General features: G+C 45.6%; 1 protein-coding gene across 3 annotated transcripts in view; it reads right to left on the reverse strand.

Moving 5' to 3' along the window:
* The window catches only part of LOC147454958 (putative serine/threonine protein kinase IREH1), a 162,025-nt gene that overhangs the window by 40,419 nt on the left and 103,470 nt on the right, over nt 1–18,136 (reverse strand). For all 3 annotated transcript variants that reach the window (XM_086516801.1, XM_086516800.1, XM_086516799.1), the window contains exons 11-15: nt 17,909–17,994; nt 17,611–17,699; nt 2,001–2,052; nt 1,860–1,916; nt 1,373–1,534 (exon numbers count right to left, since the gene is read on the reverse strand). In XM_086516801.1, the coding sequence (XP_086372927.1) occupies nt 1,373–1,534; nt 1,860–1,916; nt 2,001–2,052; nt 17,611–17,699; nt 17,909–17,994 (446 nt within the window). The remainder of the gene's footprint in view (nt 1–1,372; nt 1,535–1,859; nt 1,917–2,000; nt 2,053–17,610; nt 17,700–17,908; nt 17,995–18,136) is intronic.

The raw sequence follows: 18,136 nt of genomic DNA on the forward strand, positions 1-18,136 counted from the left end.
GGCCCTCTCCTCAAAGAAACATCTGGAGATCTCCATGAACCAACCTCAAAGACTTGAGGTGGCAAGATCTCAGAGATTGGGACATCTGTTGGCGATGCAAAGCCTGCTGAATAGTCAAAATCCTCTGCACACTGCGAAGACTCACTCTCCTGCTCCCCTAAAACAAGCTTGGCCTACTGTGAGAGGCAATAGTGACTGCATCTCCAAGAGATCCAAAGCCTGCTGGACTGGTCTGTTCTCGGGCAACTCAGGCTACTTCTGATCTGCCGTCAACTGCTGATCTTCCTCTATCCCTCTGTCCAACTACTCTAGAGCATCCTCTCGATTCTGCTCTGGAAGTATCTCCTCTGGAGGTCTGTTTGTGGTTGCTCTGCCTCTACAAACCTCTGTCTCACAACCCTTCTGTCAACAAGAATAGGTTGTGCTTGTTCCTGTCTATAGGCTGTGCTTGTCCGTGTCTACCTGTCTGTCTCTGTCCTTGTGTCTGCTCGGCACTCTATTGCGACTGACTCTACGCGGGGTCCTGCTGCTGTACAGAACTCTGCTACCATTGTGAGGGTTGTCTCCTCCTCCGACCAATCTGTCTTTGTTGTCACCCTCTAGGACATACCCTCACCAAGTGCCCCATCTCATGACATCTAAGGCACTGGTTCGGTCTTCCTATAACCACAATCCTTTGCGAGTGCAGCACCACTCTGAACTTTCCACTCGAAAGTGATGGTATCTGGAAAGATTGTACAAGGGATAGTAGACACCTTTATAGAAGACACACATGTCTGGGCCTGCACCGAGCGCATGAATGGTGTGCCAAAGATAGAACCCTTGAAGTATAATTGTTAAGATACTACTGACTGTATCTGCTGAAGAGGAAGCCTGAGCACTGAGAAAATGCAAGCATCTAGCCTTCCAAATCATCCACAAATTAATTGCAACAACAGTGGAGAAAACAATCTCGCAAAGGTGTGGTAAAGCATGTATAAACAACATGTCCTTAGTTCTCCGTAGGTATCAAAGATCTATCAGCATAAAAACGGCATCCTGCCTTTCCCACTTATAAGTACAACCAACAAACTGCAACACAGTTGCTAATAGTCTCGTCTACATGCCAGGCAGATCACAAACCAGTATGAGCGATCATCCACATAAAGTACAGATCCAGCGGCTCATCCACAGTTCCCAAAGAAAAGAAAAAAGTGCATTTAATATTGAATGCAATATGTGTGCGCAGGTTTTCTTTTGCCAGGAAGGAGAGGAGGGGCCGTGCAGCATTTTGGGATGGTTTTTTTTTTTCTTTTTTTTTTTGGGCAAGGGGGGGGGGGGTTTTTTTAAAACACTTTTTGAGCTGATTCATCAAGACCTCCACATCACCTACCCCTTCATTCAGCATTGCCTTTTGGGAGTTTGAGCTTGAACAAGTAGTTGAGCAGTCGCTCCAATCTCCAACCCTTGGTGAAGAGTTTGCATAAACCTCTGGATGTCTACAGGTGAAATAGCTAGTATCATCCACACTTTCAGGATTTGGTACAAACGCTGCCTGAAAAAACAGGGTGAAATTATAAAATTCACAAAAAGCTCAAAGGAGACTTCTACTTTCTCAAAATCATCTATTTATAACCACAACAGACATGACAGTACGTGAAAAACCATAATCGTTTCAGAGATTGACTACCCATTGCCATTAAAAACCAACAGAGACTATAAGATGCAAGCTACGACAACAATAGCAAAAATTTTCATGAAAAGGACAACAGCTAGCGACAAAATGGTTACTTTCTCAACACTGACAGCTTCCACCATTGCAGATAAACTAGCTGGCCAAGAACATAAGAAAAACCAACAAAAAAGGAACAACTGATGACCTTCTGTCTTGCCAAATTCTCCCAGCTTATGTCCTTAAAAAATGGATGATTTTTCACCTACAAGTAAACACTACCAGATCAAATGAATTTAAAGTTCCAACAACACAAAATGAAGGTTTTGATGCATGACCGTGCAAGTACCTCTGCAGCCCCTTTTGCTCCCAATCGCTGATTGGGATCTTCCATAAGAAGCCTAAAAGAAACGAGCATAGAAGAGGACTTACATTATATATAGCATGGTAAAAAAATGATCAGAATGCTGGTGAGACTTATCTAACTTATATATAGGGCTGTTTAAGGTTTTACAAAACTACTTGATGTTGGTTAATTTTGGCCAGGAATTGTTATGGAAAACATCTTATCTATCATCATAAGAGACCCCTGCGAAAACAATTTGAAGACTTTAACTTTTACTTACCATAGTCTAATTTTCAAAACAAGTGGAGGGCAAGAAAAAGTGAGCTAGTGCTCTAGCTCAAGCTGGCCTTATTGCTTGTTGCAAATAAGTTTTGACGCACACTCAAATGCAAATGCAACAAACATGCTCCCATCATGCTGATACTGGTTAAATAGACAATCCAAAGCCCTTTGAACTACCTTACATAGTCCAAAGCCCTTGGACTGTTATATTTCTAAGCTACGGCTACAAATAAATAAAAATGATTTTTGTGCACACAATGAATTTATGAATTTATTGGTACCAATCAATTATGAACGGGAAATTTTCTGTCGTCCGGAAATTTATGTGTCTGGATAGTCTGATAAGTAGAACAGTAGTTGGACGCAATGCACAATAGTTCAGAACAAGCACATGAATAAGATGGTGTCCCTAGTTTGCTGTGAAAAGCTATATTTAATAGTTTTGCGGTGGCCGCCCAAGAAACTGGCCGGTCGAACACAGTGGAAATATGTCCCGAGGGCCGACGGGAGCCAACAGACTAAGTCGAGAGAGACATGAAATCGGCCGAGTTGTTAATACTCCAGATTGACCAAAAAAACCCGTTTCAATGCGCGTTTTACAACCTTTAAAATCAGTGGCCGATCAGTATGAAAGCGGTCCAAAGGTTTGACATTAAACATAAGACTTAAAACTACACCAACTAGCATAGAAATTTGGAAAGGCCAGCATTGCGAGCAATTCTCTCCCCCCCCCCACAGTCAACCTACACGCACACGATCTGGGAGCATGCCTCAAAACAGTTGGTATGATGAGGAGTGTAGAGAGACGAGGATCAGATTACAGAGAGAGGTGCTCATGGGTACTACTACACATGGACAATCACGTATTATCTTCCGCCGCCTAGTGCGACGAAAGAAGAGGGCTTACCTATCTCAATTAGAGCGTGATGTGTATCAGTTGTTTATGAGTCAGGACTCTAGTGAGGTATGGAGGCTTTTCAATGAGCACTCTCCACCGCCAGCCATCACTTCGACAAAGACATGGGGGAAATATGCTACATCTCTCTATACACCATCCGGGTAGCCACCTTTGCCTGACCCTCCAGAGGCATGCCCAGAAACATGTACTTTCTTTACTGCTGAGAGGGTAAGGAAAGCCATTGACAAGATGAAGACAGGAGAACACACGATCATGATGGTCTAATAGCAGAGTACTTTATCCATGCCACAGATATGCTTGTAGAGCCTCTTGCTATGAAGTTTAATAGAGCCATGTATGAGGGTTTCCCTGAGACTTGGAGTATGTCCACTATTGTGCTTATCTTCCAGTCGGGAGATCCTATGCTTCTCGGGAATTACAAAACCATCATGGTTGGTCACACTCTGGCTAGGCTATATGCATCAATTCTTGAGCATGAGTTAAGTGGATGGGCAAAGAGACAGGGCATACGGGCAGCAGGACAGGCAGGGTTCAGGAGAGGTTTCTCTACTCTCAAATAGGTTTTGAGCCATTATTGAGGAGGGTAGACACCATGGCAGGAGGATATATTGTAGCTTTGTGGATTTCCGCAAAGCCTTTGATACAGTGCCACGAGCCACACTCATACGCAGATTGCAAGACATGGGGCTGCCCACATAGCTAATCTAGGGGATCTTAGCTTCATACAAGACAATGGTAGGACAGGTACGCACTACTCAGGGCATGTCCGACATGGTTCACTCCACCATTGGGGTGAAGCAGGGTTGTCCCCTATCTCCGACTCTCTTTGGGATATATGTAGATGAGTTTTCAAATTAAGTACATACAGAGGGTGATAGAGGTGCTCAGCTTGCAGGGACATGGATCCCGTTGCTATTATATGTTGATGATATTGTGCTAATCCCCGATTCTCCAGAAGGAATGCAGTGTCATTTGGATGCACTGCATGTATTTGCACGGGACAGTGGATTGTCTGTGAACCTTGGTGAGACCAAGGTAATGGTGTTTAACACCACAGCACAGTGGGTAAGGAGTTCAACCCCCACCTTCACATATGGTCGAGATACATACACTTATCTTGGGGCAGTTTTCAGTGGCCCAGTATTTTCCTTGAGACGTGCAGCACATACGTGATTGACCAGAGCCTATGGAGCATTGGGGAGACTTGAGAGGATATGTTCGCAAGTTCAGTTCCAAGAACCTTGGACAAAGCTTTGGCTCTTTGACACTTTGGTCACTTCGGCCATGCTGTATGGAGTGGAGATATGGGGCCCCTCAGTTGATCATCATAGCAGAGATGGCAGTACTAACTGATGGAGATGTATGGAGAAGCCATTGGTGTCTATGATTTCTCGGATGATTAGGGCCAAGGCCTCCGTACCACATGACATTGTTAGGGCGGAGCTCACTGCTCCTCCATTGGTGGTGGAGGCACTCGCTCGATCAGTTTCATTTATGCATAGCACTTGGGCTCTCCCTAGAGACAGATATGCTCGATTAGCACTAGAGTCTTCGCAACAGCTGGCATTGCAAGGAGATAGATCATGTTGGTAGGCAAAGATGGCATCTTGGTTTCAGTTACATGGCTTTAGTATGGACCGGCTACCCCCATTTCAGTACTCTCTGGATGCACCCTTCATCCCCCTCACAAGAGCAGAGATTACCAGGCTCATCAGAGAGGACTTGATTCAGTTAGATACGAAGAGGACATGGATACAACCCACACATGAGCTAGGTACGAAGATGACTTTCTATAGAGAGCATCTTCACCAACTCATGGAGGATGGTTTTATGATCAAACCAGGATACATGGATACTCATCGATCCCACGGGATACGATGTGCTATTGGTCAAATACGCACATCCTCACATCAGCTAGAGATCGAGACAAGCAAATTTCGAGGAGTACCCGCTGAGTCCAAGATTTGTCAGATGTGACAATAGAGCCAGAGACAGAGCTACATTACATATGTCACTGCCTAGTATACTATAAGATACGAGGCCACCTTCACTCTCTATTCAGAGAGGGTTTTGGGCCACTTTCTATGTTCATGAGATACCAGGATCAAAGATGGCCTCGGATTATACTTACTGGAGATTCGCAAACACAGAGAGGACCTCTTGAAGAGGGGCACAATAAGAGAGATCCAGCGAGAGCGGAAGATCATAGTTTTCTTTCAGTCACAGACAGAGGAGTTCGAGCAGCCCCCACAGCATAACAACACCAGAGGTACCAGAGGCATACTGCTTGATCGAGCGATAGGGTTGGGGCGGTCCCGTCGCCCACGGATGCATCTTCCAGAGACTTTAAAAATCCATAATGCTTTTCACATGAGCCTTCTATGACCTTTCGTTGGTGAACCTCGTACAAAATCAATTACAAAAGATCCCCCTAAAGTACGCACTACCAAATCAAATGAATATAAAGTTCCAACAACACAAAATGAAGGTTTTGATGCATGACCATGCTAGTACCTCTGCAGTCCCTTTTGCTCCCAACGCTGATTGGGATCTTGCATAAGAAGCCTACAAAGAAACGAGCATATAGTATGGTAAAAAAATGGTCAAAATGCAAGTGAGACTTCTCTAACTTATTTATAGGGCTGTTTTAAGTTTAACAAAACTACTTGATGTTGGTTAATTTTGGCCAGGAATTGTTATGGAAAACATTTTATCTATCATCATACAGAGGCCCCTGCGAGAACAATTTGAAGACTTTAACATTTACTTACCATTTAAAACAAGTGGTGTAACAGACCTGGATACTCCAAGTCAAGATACTACCGCGACACCACAAGAATTCACTTCAAAAGAGTTCGCAGTTCACAATTGATTCGACGCTGGCCCGGCGGAGTTCCGTGCCTAGAGATGTTGGCTCCATAGACTAGCACCCCTTTCAATATTTCTTTTTGTATTAATCTGCAACTCAAAGTACAAGTGAGTGGGAGGCTCTCACTCTCAGACTCTACGTCCAAATGCTTTGAGAAGTGGGAGGCCTGTCCACTTATTTAAAGGTTACAAGGGATGCCCAAAAGCAGAGCCCAAAAAGCTATTCATAAATAGCTGTCCCAAAATTAAAGCACCTTCAATTTTCCTCCCACAAGCCTTCATTAGGAAATTAAAGTAATATCCAAAAGCTTCTAAAGCTTTGCGTAAAAATTCTCCTTGCGTAGACTAAAGCAACCCCAAAACTGCCGCAAAATCTGCCCACACAAAAGCTGTACGAATTCCGTGATCTGCGCCGGTTTTCTGGCCTGTCCGTACAATACCTGCCACGTCAGCATCACATCGGGTGTGTGTGTGTGTGTGTGTGTGTGTGTACTGGACTATTTTTAGCAATAGGGCCGGTGTGTGTGTGTACTGGACCGCCACGTCATCAGTTTGTGACATACCCCCCTCTTGAAAGCATTGTTGTAATCACCCTCAATTACGCCTGCAAAACATACATAAGCCATAAACTGTCTTAGCAGACATTGATTGTTAGTACCGACGCACTAGGAACACACATCTAGCACATGTACCAAATCGACAGTTCACATCACATGATATCACAGGACATCACTAGACATCACATGACACATCAGATTCGACATTCATTCGGATCTCAAACCATCATTTATTGGCAATGCAATTAGCAATCGCATCTAGATCCACTCAGGACCTCATAGATGCCCGATTGACCAGTCCCTATTGCAACCATGTCTATCGAGATCATTCAGACCAAAATGCTGCAGTCATTTGGTCTATCAGTTCCTGCACTTAAACAAGTCAAGAACAAATTCAGTATCATATTATCGGGAAATCCAGTTCATAAAGTCATACAGCAGAATATCGTGAACTCTCAGTATCCCTAAGGCTAGAAGAGACATCAGTGACTAGTATCAAAAATCAAGGCATTTGTTGACAAAGGAGCGGAGTAACTGGCCTCTTGTGCATACCCACTGCACCAGATATCCGGTCAAGCTGAATTCGTGGTTCCATTTGGAATAGACTATGCTAAACCAAAAGCTTCAAGGTACAGATTCACAATCTGAGAAGTATCTGCTAGGTCCTCCTCCTCCATCCACTTCGCATCCAATACAGGATAGTTCTGAAATTTAACCAAGAACCGTCTCATCGCTTTACCCTTCATCTTTCTTTCTTTATGTGCCAAAATCTATTCTGGAACAAGGATCTCCTCGTTTTCTTCCACTTTGGGTTGCTCATCAGGCTCCCCATCTTCCGGCACATCGCCTTTAAAAGGCTTCAAGAGACTCACATGAAAAGCATTGTGAATCCTCCAAGTTTCAGAAGGAGACATCATTCATCTTTTCGGAGATCTGGAAAGGTTCGTAGTATCGCATACTAAGCTTCGAAAAAAGTCTCTCTTTCTTTCTCAGACGTGCCTTCTCAAAACATAGGAGCACCCAATCATTCTCCTTCAATTTCGAATCGCCTCGATGGCGATCTGCTGCCTTTTTCTCTCTTTCTTGAGATTTCTTAAAGCCTCGCGGACCTTGACAAAAGCCATGTCCCAAGTCTCACGTGTACTCATCGGCTTCAAAAATCTTATCTTTCATGCTTAGGAAGGGTGGAATCTTCGTAGCACATTCAATAATCTCAAACGGCGCCTTCCCCGTCTAAGAGTGTATCGTGTTGTTGTAGGCAAATTCCACCAAAAGTAAAAAAAATTCCCATTGAGTCTTTTGATCCGAGATGTAAGACTTCAATAAATCTAGTACCACTAAATTGGCAATCTCAGATTGCCCGTCAGTCTCCAAATGGAAAGATGACGAGAACTGCAACCGTGTGCCAATGTTCTCCCAAATAGCCTTCCAAAACAAACTCGTGAATTTGGGGTCCCTGTAGACAATTCCCTTGGGCATGCCATGTATTCTGAAGATCTGGGCCACAAACAATCTCGCTAGGTGATCTAGCTTGACTGTTTTCTTCACTGGAATGATATGAGCCTGCTTGCTAAATCTATCAATAACAGTCCAGATACCATCGTGACCACTCTGTGTTCTCGGGAGATCAAAAATGAAATCCATTGCAATACTTTCCCAGGGGCGGGTGGGTATGGACAAAGGCTGTAACAATCTCTGTGCTTTATGCCTGTCAAACTTGACCTTCTAGCATACCAAGCAACTACATCCACATCCTTCTTGAGTCTCGGCCAAAAGAAGTATCTCTCTACCCCTTTCAAGGTGGTAGCAATGCGCAGTGACCCGTAAAAGGTGGTCAGTGGCATTCAGTCATAACCTTTTCCCTCAACGGCTGTGTAACGCACAACATGGTTTTCCTCATCAAGTAGCCATCATGAATGGAATATCCCGCTATTGTCTCCCCATTCTGTATCCGAGTGGAAATATCTGCAAAATCTGTATCTGTGGCACATTGATCGACCATATCCTCGAAGCTCCTATGATGTATCGCAAAAATAGCCCGAACCAACGGCTTCCGAGACAAAGCATCTGCCACCAAATTCTTATGTCCCTACACATGGACAATTTGGAAGTGAAACTGTGACAAGATATTCGACCATCGCATCTGCTTTTCCAATAGCTGCTTCTGTGACAAGTAGTGTAAACTCTGATGGTCTGTGAAGACGGTAAAATCCGCTCCGAGTAGATAATGTCGCCACTGAGTAAGAGCTGTCTATCTGTCACTGTGAGGATCACTGATGCGTGGTCCGAAAAAGAAGTCCGAGTCAGAATGCAAATTGTCCACCCAAGTCACAGAAGTGGTCACTAGTGTAGAAGCAATCTATCCACGATAGATTCACTCCTCCCACTCTGCGGTTCGAATGAGAGAAGGCCAGGCTGTCTGGGGGCCTCACAAAGCTAGAACGTTGCCACACATCTGGAACCCGCCCAATCATACATAACCTCTCCCAAGCTGCCAACTCAACTCCATGCACAGTAGTATGGCTACCTCCAATCCTGTCAAAGGGGTCCTCCAACATATACTCAGATGAATCCAGGATAAGCCCAGATTCACCCTTGAAGGAAAGTGCAAGGTATAGACCTATGGTAGTCACCCGCAAGACAATATAACCATCAGCTCCATCATGCATAGTATTGACTAAAGACCACGACATCCCCACTAACAACGTCAGTGCCCAATAGTGGGTGTAGAACTAGGTACTAACATATGCTCCCCAACACAACACACACCACACGCACACACACGAGCATACATCAACACAAAGTTCAGTGTACTGAGTACCTCCAATCATGTCAAAGGGGTCCTCCAACATGTTGAAGTCACCCCCAATGCACCATCGTAGGCAGAGACTCTACAATATGAGACCAAAACTTTGCACGTGCACTCGCCACATTGGATGCATAGATGTTCAGGAAGCCCATGAGGAAACCCTGAACCTGCATGGTAATCCATTGAGGCCTGACTGGCACAATAGTCCCTCTGCCCCATTGGCCTGCTGCAAAGAATCCGCAATAGTCAATACATACCCCTCCCTGGATACCTCCACGTCCAAATGCAGCTGAGCAAAATGTCTCATAGCAACCACACAAAATCTAACCACACCGTCTAATGCGGCTCTCACAAAGGTGATGCTCCTGTAGCATAAGAATGTCAATCTCACCACCCACAAGGCATCTCTCAAGCTCCTGTCCCAATCGACCCCTCTAACGCAGAAATTGGGGCCCTCCTAATCCCTGCACATTCCATGAGATAATCCTCATGGAGTAAGTGAGAGAAAACAGATGCTGCCACAGCAGCCAACCTCGCTATCTTTGAGGCCGGTTTAGATGGAGAGTACCTCTAGACAAGTGCGAAAGGAGTGACTGTCCCACCCAGGCCCAAGCCGAGCGTGCAACCCGAAGGGCCACATCCTCTGTCCAAAAATCATCATGTACAAATACATAACAAGGAGGGCTCTGAGTATCAGGAAACAAATGCACGACAATGTGCCTGCAACACGTTGCATCCGGAGGCATCACGCTGAACTTGGCAAGAGGCCGAAGTGTCTGCACCAGATCTGTCACCCCTAAGTCCCCTGTGTGGTGTGAGAACTCGAAGAAATGTGTGTTGGGTCCACTCTGTGGGATCCCTACCGCCCAGCGGAAAGGAGAAACCCACCGTTGTGTCCAAAGCCTCAATGCCTCTAGCTGCAAGAAAGAGGACGTGGACTCGAAAGCAAGCCTCCTCCATGTCAGGAGAAGACTCAGCCAAGAACCGTGTGAAGTTGTAGTCAAAGAAGTCCCAACGTCTACGAATGTCAAAGCTAGTCAAACCTTTAGGGACTGCTGCAAAAGGAGAAGTCTGCACCAAAAAAGGCGGCCTCAAGTGGGGTTGTGCGTATTGAGCCACACGGCTCGTAGCCAAAGCACTCCCACGAGATCGCCCCGCGGCAAACGCGTGTCCAATCCCTGCGTCTGAGAAGGAGTAGAGGAGGGGTCGGAAGATAAGGCTATGGGCCCCACTGGGGAGAGAGGAGGGAGGGGAGGCGGAAGTGGAGGTGGGGAGGGAAAGGAGGCGGGGAAGGCGGAGCGGCAGCGTCTGAGGGAAGAGGAGGTGGCGTTGGAGGAACTGAAGTGGACGGGGTCTCCTCAGGCGGGTCCTGCTGAAGGGGGTCAAAACGGTTCCGAGTCGAAACCCAGTGCTGCTGAGCTGCAAAAGGTCGGCCACCAGGGGGAGCAGTCCTCATCACTATATCACACGAGCATGCTCAAATGGAATCAATGGTGGAGGAGGAAAACGCGGGGCGCGCCACTCGTGGACCGTCCGATTCGACGGTTGTCCCGAATTTACTAGTCTGCCGGAATTTACAAATTTGCCCCGAATTTACTAATCGGCCCACATTTACAATATGACATACTCGAATCATCTATATTTCAACGAACACATGTGGGCGTAGTGGTTAGTGCACATGCCTCGCAGTGGGGAGGTCGTGGGTTCAAGACATGGATGCGGGGACTGCCCCGAATTTACAAGCCGACCCGAATTTACCAAATATCCCGAATTTACAAATGTGCATCTGAGGTCCGAATCACCTCAACTGTAGATCCCATTTGAAGACACCCATGCGAGATAGTGTGGAGGGGGAGTGATGGGGCGAACCCGCCCCTGTCGGTGGCGGCCAGGGGCCTACTGCCAACCAACCGTCAGCTGTCGGATCGCTGGTCTTAGTCGAGGTACCAGCCTAGGCGTCTTGTGTATCTGGTTGTTGGGCATGCTCAACCTTGGGAGACTGAGCATGCACTGTGGGTCAAGGTCTCTTGCAAGTACAAGCCTTTGCCAAATGGCCCATTTGTCTACAAACGAAACACTGCTTCGGGAGGCCGAAATACTCCACACGCTGACGGAACCAACCTCCACTCACCCGAGGTAGTAGGATGACCTTCGGAGAGTGTGGGTGTCCAGAACCAGAACACGTATTGTGGGGATGCCGGCCGCCTTGACAGCTACAGAGGCTGCAGGGCGAGGCGTCTCTAGGACAGTCCCAATCGTTGAGCCTATCCTGGAAAGGAGCGGAAGGTACTCCCTCCGCATGCCGGGGAAGCAGACTGGGATGGGCAGGTCTGCCTCCTCGACAAGAATGTCGGTAGCTGGGTCGAAACTGTGGCGCCACTATCGAAAGTGTACTCGAACTGCTCGAAAGGCTAGGGGGCTCATCGCAATGACCTTGGACGCCATCTCGAGAGTCTCAAACTCTACCTGGTAGTAGCCAAGTACGAGAAGCTCAACATATAGGATCTTCCCACCTCTGCAAGAAGGCGAGCATGGAGGAGATCGTGCACCTCCTCCATGCTGGGTCTGGTGCAGAGAATCTTGCAGATAACAGAGGTGGCCTAGAGACGTGCCACCTCTGCCCTTCAGCTCGCTTGCTCTGTCGGCGAAAGAGCAAGTCCAATGGAAGGTTTTGCGAGGTCGGGCGATGGGGGTTCAGTGGAGTCCCTCTGTGGCGGAGCAGAATCTTCCATCGATCTCTATTGCTGCGAAGGCGAGTGAAAGGGAGTTGACGGCGTCGATGAGGGTGAGGTGAAGCGATATGGCAAGCTGATGTAACAAACTGCTGACGTGTCAAATCCTAAAGAATGGAGCCAGCTTCCAGATGTGACCGAGGGGCCTAAATTGTCACAAAGTGATGACGTGGCTGCCCGAGAGTAAAAACCCTAACCCTCATTTTTGCCAAAAACCATAACTGTTGAAACCCTAATTTTGGAAACCCTAACCCTAAAACCAGAAAACCCTAATTCTGGAAACCCTGACCCTAGAACCTGCAAACCCTAATTATGCTGCCTAAAACCCTAACACTGCAAAAACCCTAAACCTAACCCTAAGGACAGTAGAGAGATTTTCGAAAATCGCACTGACTGATGACGTGGCGGATTGTACGGATTTCCATGATTTACGTTGGCAGCTTTTTGGCTTGGCTTTTGGACCAGATGCTTTTAAGTTTCAAGGCTTTTTACTGTAAACTGCTTTTTAGCCCAAGGGACTTTAAATATTAGGTAAGGGTTCATTCTCTAGCGTGCTTCCTAGAGAAGGTGCAAAGTCTCGAGTATCGGCTTGTACTGTGTTGAGGCAATATAAAGAAATACCGAAAGGGGCACCAAGGTTTGGGACCAATACTCTCTGGGATGGAATTCCGCCACTCCGTGTCACGTGTCGTCTCTCTCTTTCACTTCAATTGTTATTGAAGTGTTAAAATTCTATTCAATCTGTTCTTTTCTATTGGCACGTGGTGCCCGTCTTATGATAGTGGTATCAGAGCATCAGGCGTGTGCTTTTCTGAAAGCATACCGGTCTTATAAAAGAGCAAACAGAGGTATTGGACTTTTATTTGAGGTATCTTCGCCCTCCAACTCGAACTTAATAGCCACTCCCACCCTTACTTCATCGCGCATCGAGGCATCGTGCGCGCTCCTGTCTTCACCGCTCATGTCTTACAGGGCATAAGACAATTAAGATCACTTCCAAGAGAAGGATCCAGATTTGTTTCAAGTCACTGTTTTTCTCAGAAGCAATGCCATGCAGATGTTCATGTCTACAGCTACCAAGCAGCATACTCCAAGTAGTTGGCAAGCTTTCAAGAAAAAAAAAATTTGCCCGAAGTTATATGGTTATTGACATCTTCCTTTGGAGTGCAACTTCTGGCAGAGTGGGGTATCCTGAAATGCTTTCCATGGAAAACCGAGAAGATTATATCTTGAAATTTCTCGACATCTCTCAATAGATGTCTCTTCTCGACTTGATAACCTTGGAGGTTTCAATGTGATTGCTATCTCTTGGGACTACCATCACCGCCAAAGAAACACTGTCTGTCCAAGAGCTGATGGACCATGCTGTGCTCGGCTACGACCTCATCGAAGGAACCTAACCCTAATTTTTTATGAACGTTTCAAGATGGAAAGTCAATCGACTTTTCGAGCTCAACTAATGTCGAGATTGCTTTTTATGTTTAAGTTCTGTTTGATCTTGTTTGGAGATCCTGTTTGGAATTTGTTTGAAATGGATGGTATCTGTTTTGAACCTGTTTTGGTGCCGATTTGAATTGTTTGACTCTCGTTTGATATCGGTTTCAATGATTGGTGATTTTACTCCCGGGTAGAGAAGTGAGAAATACTCTTTTGGTATTGTTTGAACCTCGAAACGACGTAGGCCGATGCTTGGAGAGCGTTTCGTTGTATGTCTGAAAACCTCGGAACGACGCTAGCTGATGCCTGGGGAGCGTTCCGTCGTATGCTAGAAAACCTCCGAACAACGCAGGCCGATGCCTGGGGAGCCTTTGGTTGTATGCTTGAATCTCCAGGCGACGCAGACTGCGGTCTGGGGAGCGTTTGGTTGTACAATCCTCTGAGCTCATGGCCCGGACCTTTTTAGGTTATTTGCGTGGGGAATGACGAGGTAGTCGTTGAGTAGCTTCATACCGCAGACCGTTTGTCTCGGGAGAGTGCTCAACGGCACTGTTTGGTGTGTCTTGTAACATGCATATGTTAAGCATTTGTGTTGCATTGTGATGTGCCAATTACTGAATATTCCTAATTGGATGAGATTACCTGGGTATGTAATTTTTTAGTGCATCAAAAAACCCATGAAAGATCAATACGGTCTGGGTGTGATGGCTAATTTTACTACGTCGGAATATCAAGAGTTCCGATCTGGACGAAAGGAAAAGCTAACTCCTTGATCAAAAGAGCAAAAAGGAGAAGCTAACTCCTTGATCAAAACAGCCGAAAGGAGAAGCTAACTCCTTGATCAAAAGAGCAAAAAGGAGAAGCTATCCTGAATAGAATGAGCAAACAGATTGTCCCTCGGAATGTCCCTCGAAAAAAAATTTAAGCTAACTTGAGTTGTTTTGCAAATATGCTGTAATCGTGGACGATTACTCTCTTTCACGAAGGAGAGATGTAACAAACTGCTGACATGTCAAGGCCTAAAGAATGGAGCCAATTTACAGATGTGGCCGAGAGGCCTAAACTCTCACAAAGTGATGACGTGACTGCCAAGAGCAGAAACCCTAACCCTAATTTCTACCAAAAACCCTAACTACTGAAACCCTAATTCTGGAAAACCTAACCCTAAAACCTACAAAGCCTAATTCTGTTGCCAAAAACCCTAAAAGTGCAAAAACCCTAACCCTAAACCTAAGGGCAGAAGGGAGATTTTGGAAAATTGCACTGGCTGATGACGTGGCAGGCTGTACGGATTTCCGTGATTTACTCTGCCAGCTTTTTGGCTTTGCTTTTGGACCAGATGCTTTTAAGTTGAAGGCTTTTTACTGTAAACTGCTTTTTAGGCCAAGGGCCTTTAAATATGAGGTTAGGGCTCATTCTCTGGCCTGCTTCCTAGAGAAGGTGTAGAGTCTGGAGTATCGGTTTGTACTGTGTTGATGGAATATAAAGAAATACCGAAAGGGGCGCCAAGGTTTGGGGCCAATACTCTCTAAGGTGGAATTCCGCCACTCAGTGTCGCTTGTCGTCTCTCTCTTTTAGTTCAGTTGTTATTGAAGTGCTAAAAGTCTATTCAGTCTGTTCTTTTCTATTGGCACGTGGTGCCCGTCTTGTGCCAGCTAATGCCGCTAGGAAGAAGCAACACCGACGGAGAGCACGCAAAGGGAGGTTTTTGTTTTTTTTTGGGTGGGGGGGGGGGGGGGGGGTTGGTTTTGCGAACAACGCAAGGAGGGAGTATGTTTCGGGCGGGCAGTAGGCTTAGCGGGCAGTTTAAGGCAGCGCGCAGCAAGCTGGGCGGGCAGCACAAGGCAACCCGCAACGGAGGAGATGAGACGGGCTAGCAGGGTCAGGGTGTGCGCGAGGGAGAGCAAAGGGAGGCAACGATGGCGTGCGCGAGGTGTAACCGCAACAGCGAGTTAGGATACGAAGATCAACTGGCCTTATTGCTTGTTTGCAAATAAGTTTCGACGCACACCCAAATGCAATAGCAACAAACGTACTCACATCATGCTGATACTGGTTAAATAGACAGTCTAAAACCCTTAGATTGTAATATTTCTAAGCTACGGCTACAGATAAATAAGAATGATTTTGTGCACATAGAATAAATTTATGAATTTATTGGTACTAATCAATTATGAACGGGTAAATGTTCAGGTGCAATGTGTCGTCTGGAAATTTATCTATGTCTGGATAGTATGATAAGTAGATCAGTAGTTGGACACAATGCACAATAGTTCAGAACAAGCACATGAATAAGATGGTGTCCCTAGTTCGCTCAGAAAAGCTATAATTTAATAGTTTTGTGGTGGCCGCCCAAGAAAGTGGCCGGTTGGACACGGTGGAAATATGTCCCGGCGGGAACCAGAAGACTGAGTCGGGACAAACATGAAATCGGCCAAGTTGTTAATACTCTAGATTGGCAAAAAACCCAAGTTTTAACGCTCGTTTTTTAATTTTAAGGTTTAAAACCTTTAAAATGAGTGGCCGTGTCAATATGAAAGCGGTCAAAAGATTTAACATTAAAAATAAGACTTGAAATCTAAACCAACTAGCATAGAAATTTGGAAAGGCCAGCGTTGCAAGCAATTTTGTCTCTCTCTCAAGCTCAAACCTTTATAAGTGGTAGCACTACTAGTTTTGGGGTCTTTGCAGGAGTCTACACGCACACACACAGCGTCCTCTCTCCGCTCTCAGTTCAACCCACTCTCTCCCTCTTGAACGATTTGTTATGCTCCTGTCCGACAAGCGCGCATAGAGGCTACGAAGCATGCGGGGAGGGTGTAGGGCAGCCCATAGAGCTTGTGTGAGCCCCTGTGGGGAATAGACGCAGTCAAACAAGCGCATTACTGGCTGCCCACACAGATCTCAACACTCTGACGAAGTCGAGCAACAGTGGATACCCTCTACGCAAGCAGATAACAGTAGAAGCTTCTCTCGCACAAGAAATTCCAGTATGAAGCGGACATAGCCAGTCTCGGCTACAAGTATAATGAATTTCAGCCAATAGGCTTACAAAACCATGCATTTTTATGCATCATTTGGGACATGAACAGTGAATATAGTTTTGGGTTCTTGTGCTTCTAACAGTTCAAAAAGTGATACAAAACTCCTTCAAGGGGCGGGGGGCCGGCCCGGGGGGGGGGGGGGGGGGGGGGTCCAGCCCATCTTCTGGTCCCTAGTGTTGTGTCATGTTTCTGCATTTCTCTCTCAATTTTCATATCGTGTAGAATCCTACGTGAAATAGTAAATTAACTTTAAAGTATTAAGTGCACACTTCCGTTTCTGTGACATGGACCACTATGAAATTATCTAGCTGCCAATTTCACAACTTGCACCTTGGGAAAAGCCTTATTTCAATGCATATTTTACCAGCGGCTATTACTAAGAGAGCTTTGATAATCACTAACCACTTAAAACAACTCGTGGTCATTAAATTGTATTGTAGTGTGGAGAAGACGGCGATCAATGTAAATGATGCATATACCAACACCAACAAGGGGATTTAATGCAACCTTTTCTGACACCAACATAGTGTTCTAAAAATAACATAGAAATTTCATAGAAAAGGGAAATAGATTCCCTCTCTGACATCTGTGTTTACACCAGCGAACTCCTTCCGAAACGCGATGAACATTCCCAAATATATGAAATGTAGGGAACCAGTTCTCGATCTGAAGCACGCATTCCTCCATTCCAGGACCAATCAGAGCATATCTGCACATGGCATAGCCACAGAGAATGCAGGGAATGGCTTGACAATTCGGTGGCCTACAGGTGATGAAGTCTCCATACACAACATGACGTTGGGGGGCTCAGTGACCTCAAAAAAAACTATCGTGACCTGATGGAAAGCGAGTTTACATATCCTTTCATCTTCTCCCTCAGCCCTTATGATCTAGTAGAGCTTACACTCTCCCTGCACAACTCAAAAATTCTTTAATAAACTAGAATATTTAAATCAAATCCTTACTTGTCAATCAAGTCCTTAGCATCCTCAGACATATCCTCCGGTACGCGAGGCCAGGGAATTTTCCGATTGAGTATGTTGTCAAAGATTATCTGCAAATCACGAGGCTGAAAATCTTAGCGGGCAAGTTCCGACTTCCAAAACATCATCTTCTGCAAAATAGAATTTGACCACAACAAGCTAGTGTCCAGCAATCAGCTCAGCTTTGTTGTAACATACGAAACTAGACAAAATATTTCTTGCAATCTTATCTTTACTGAAAATCAGAGATTATTTTCCTGGATAGCAGTGACATTTGCACCTGGGGATGCTCTGCATTGAAAGGCGGCAAACCAGTGATGAACTCGAAAAGGATCACCCCAACGGACCACCAATCAGCTGTATAGCCTGGAAAAGCATCAAGTATAGACATCAGCAAAAACCTCTTAAAAATAGCCACCACTTGGAGCCTGCCCAAGGAAAAACAAGAATGCCTTCATATATCCCACTCAATTTGTATATGAAGAGTAATAAACAATACAATTGCCAT

This window comes from Adiantum capillus-veneris, chromosome 7 (genome assembly GCF_014529385.1).
Source record: "Adiantum capillus-veneris isolate H3 chromosome 7, ASM1452938v2, whole genome shotgun sequence".
In the NCBI taxonomy this organism is placed as follows: Eukaryota; Viridiplantae; Streptophyta; class Polypodiopsida; order Polypodiales; family Pteridaceae; genus Adiantum; species Adiantum capillus-veneris.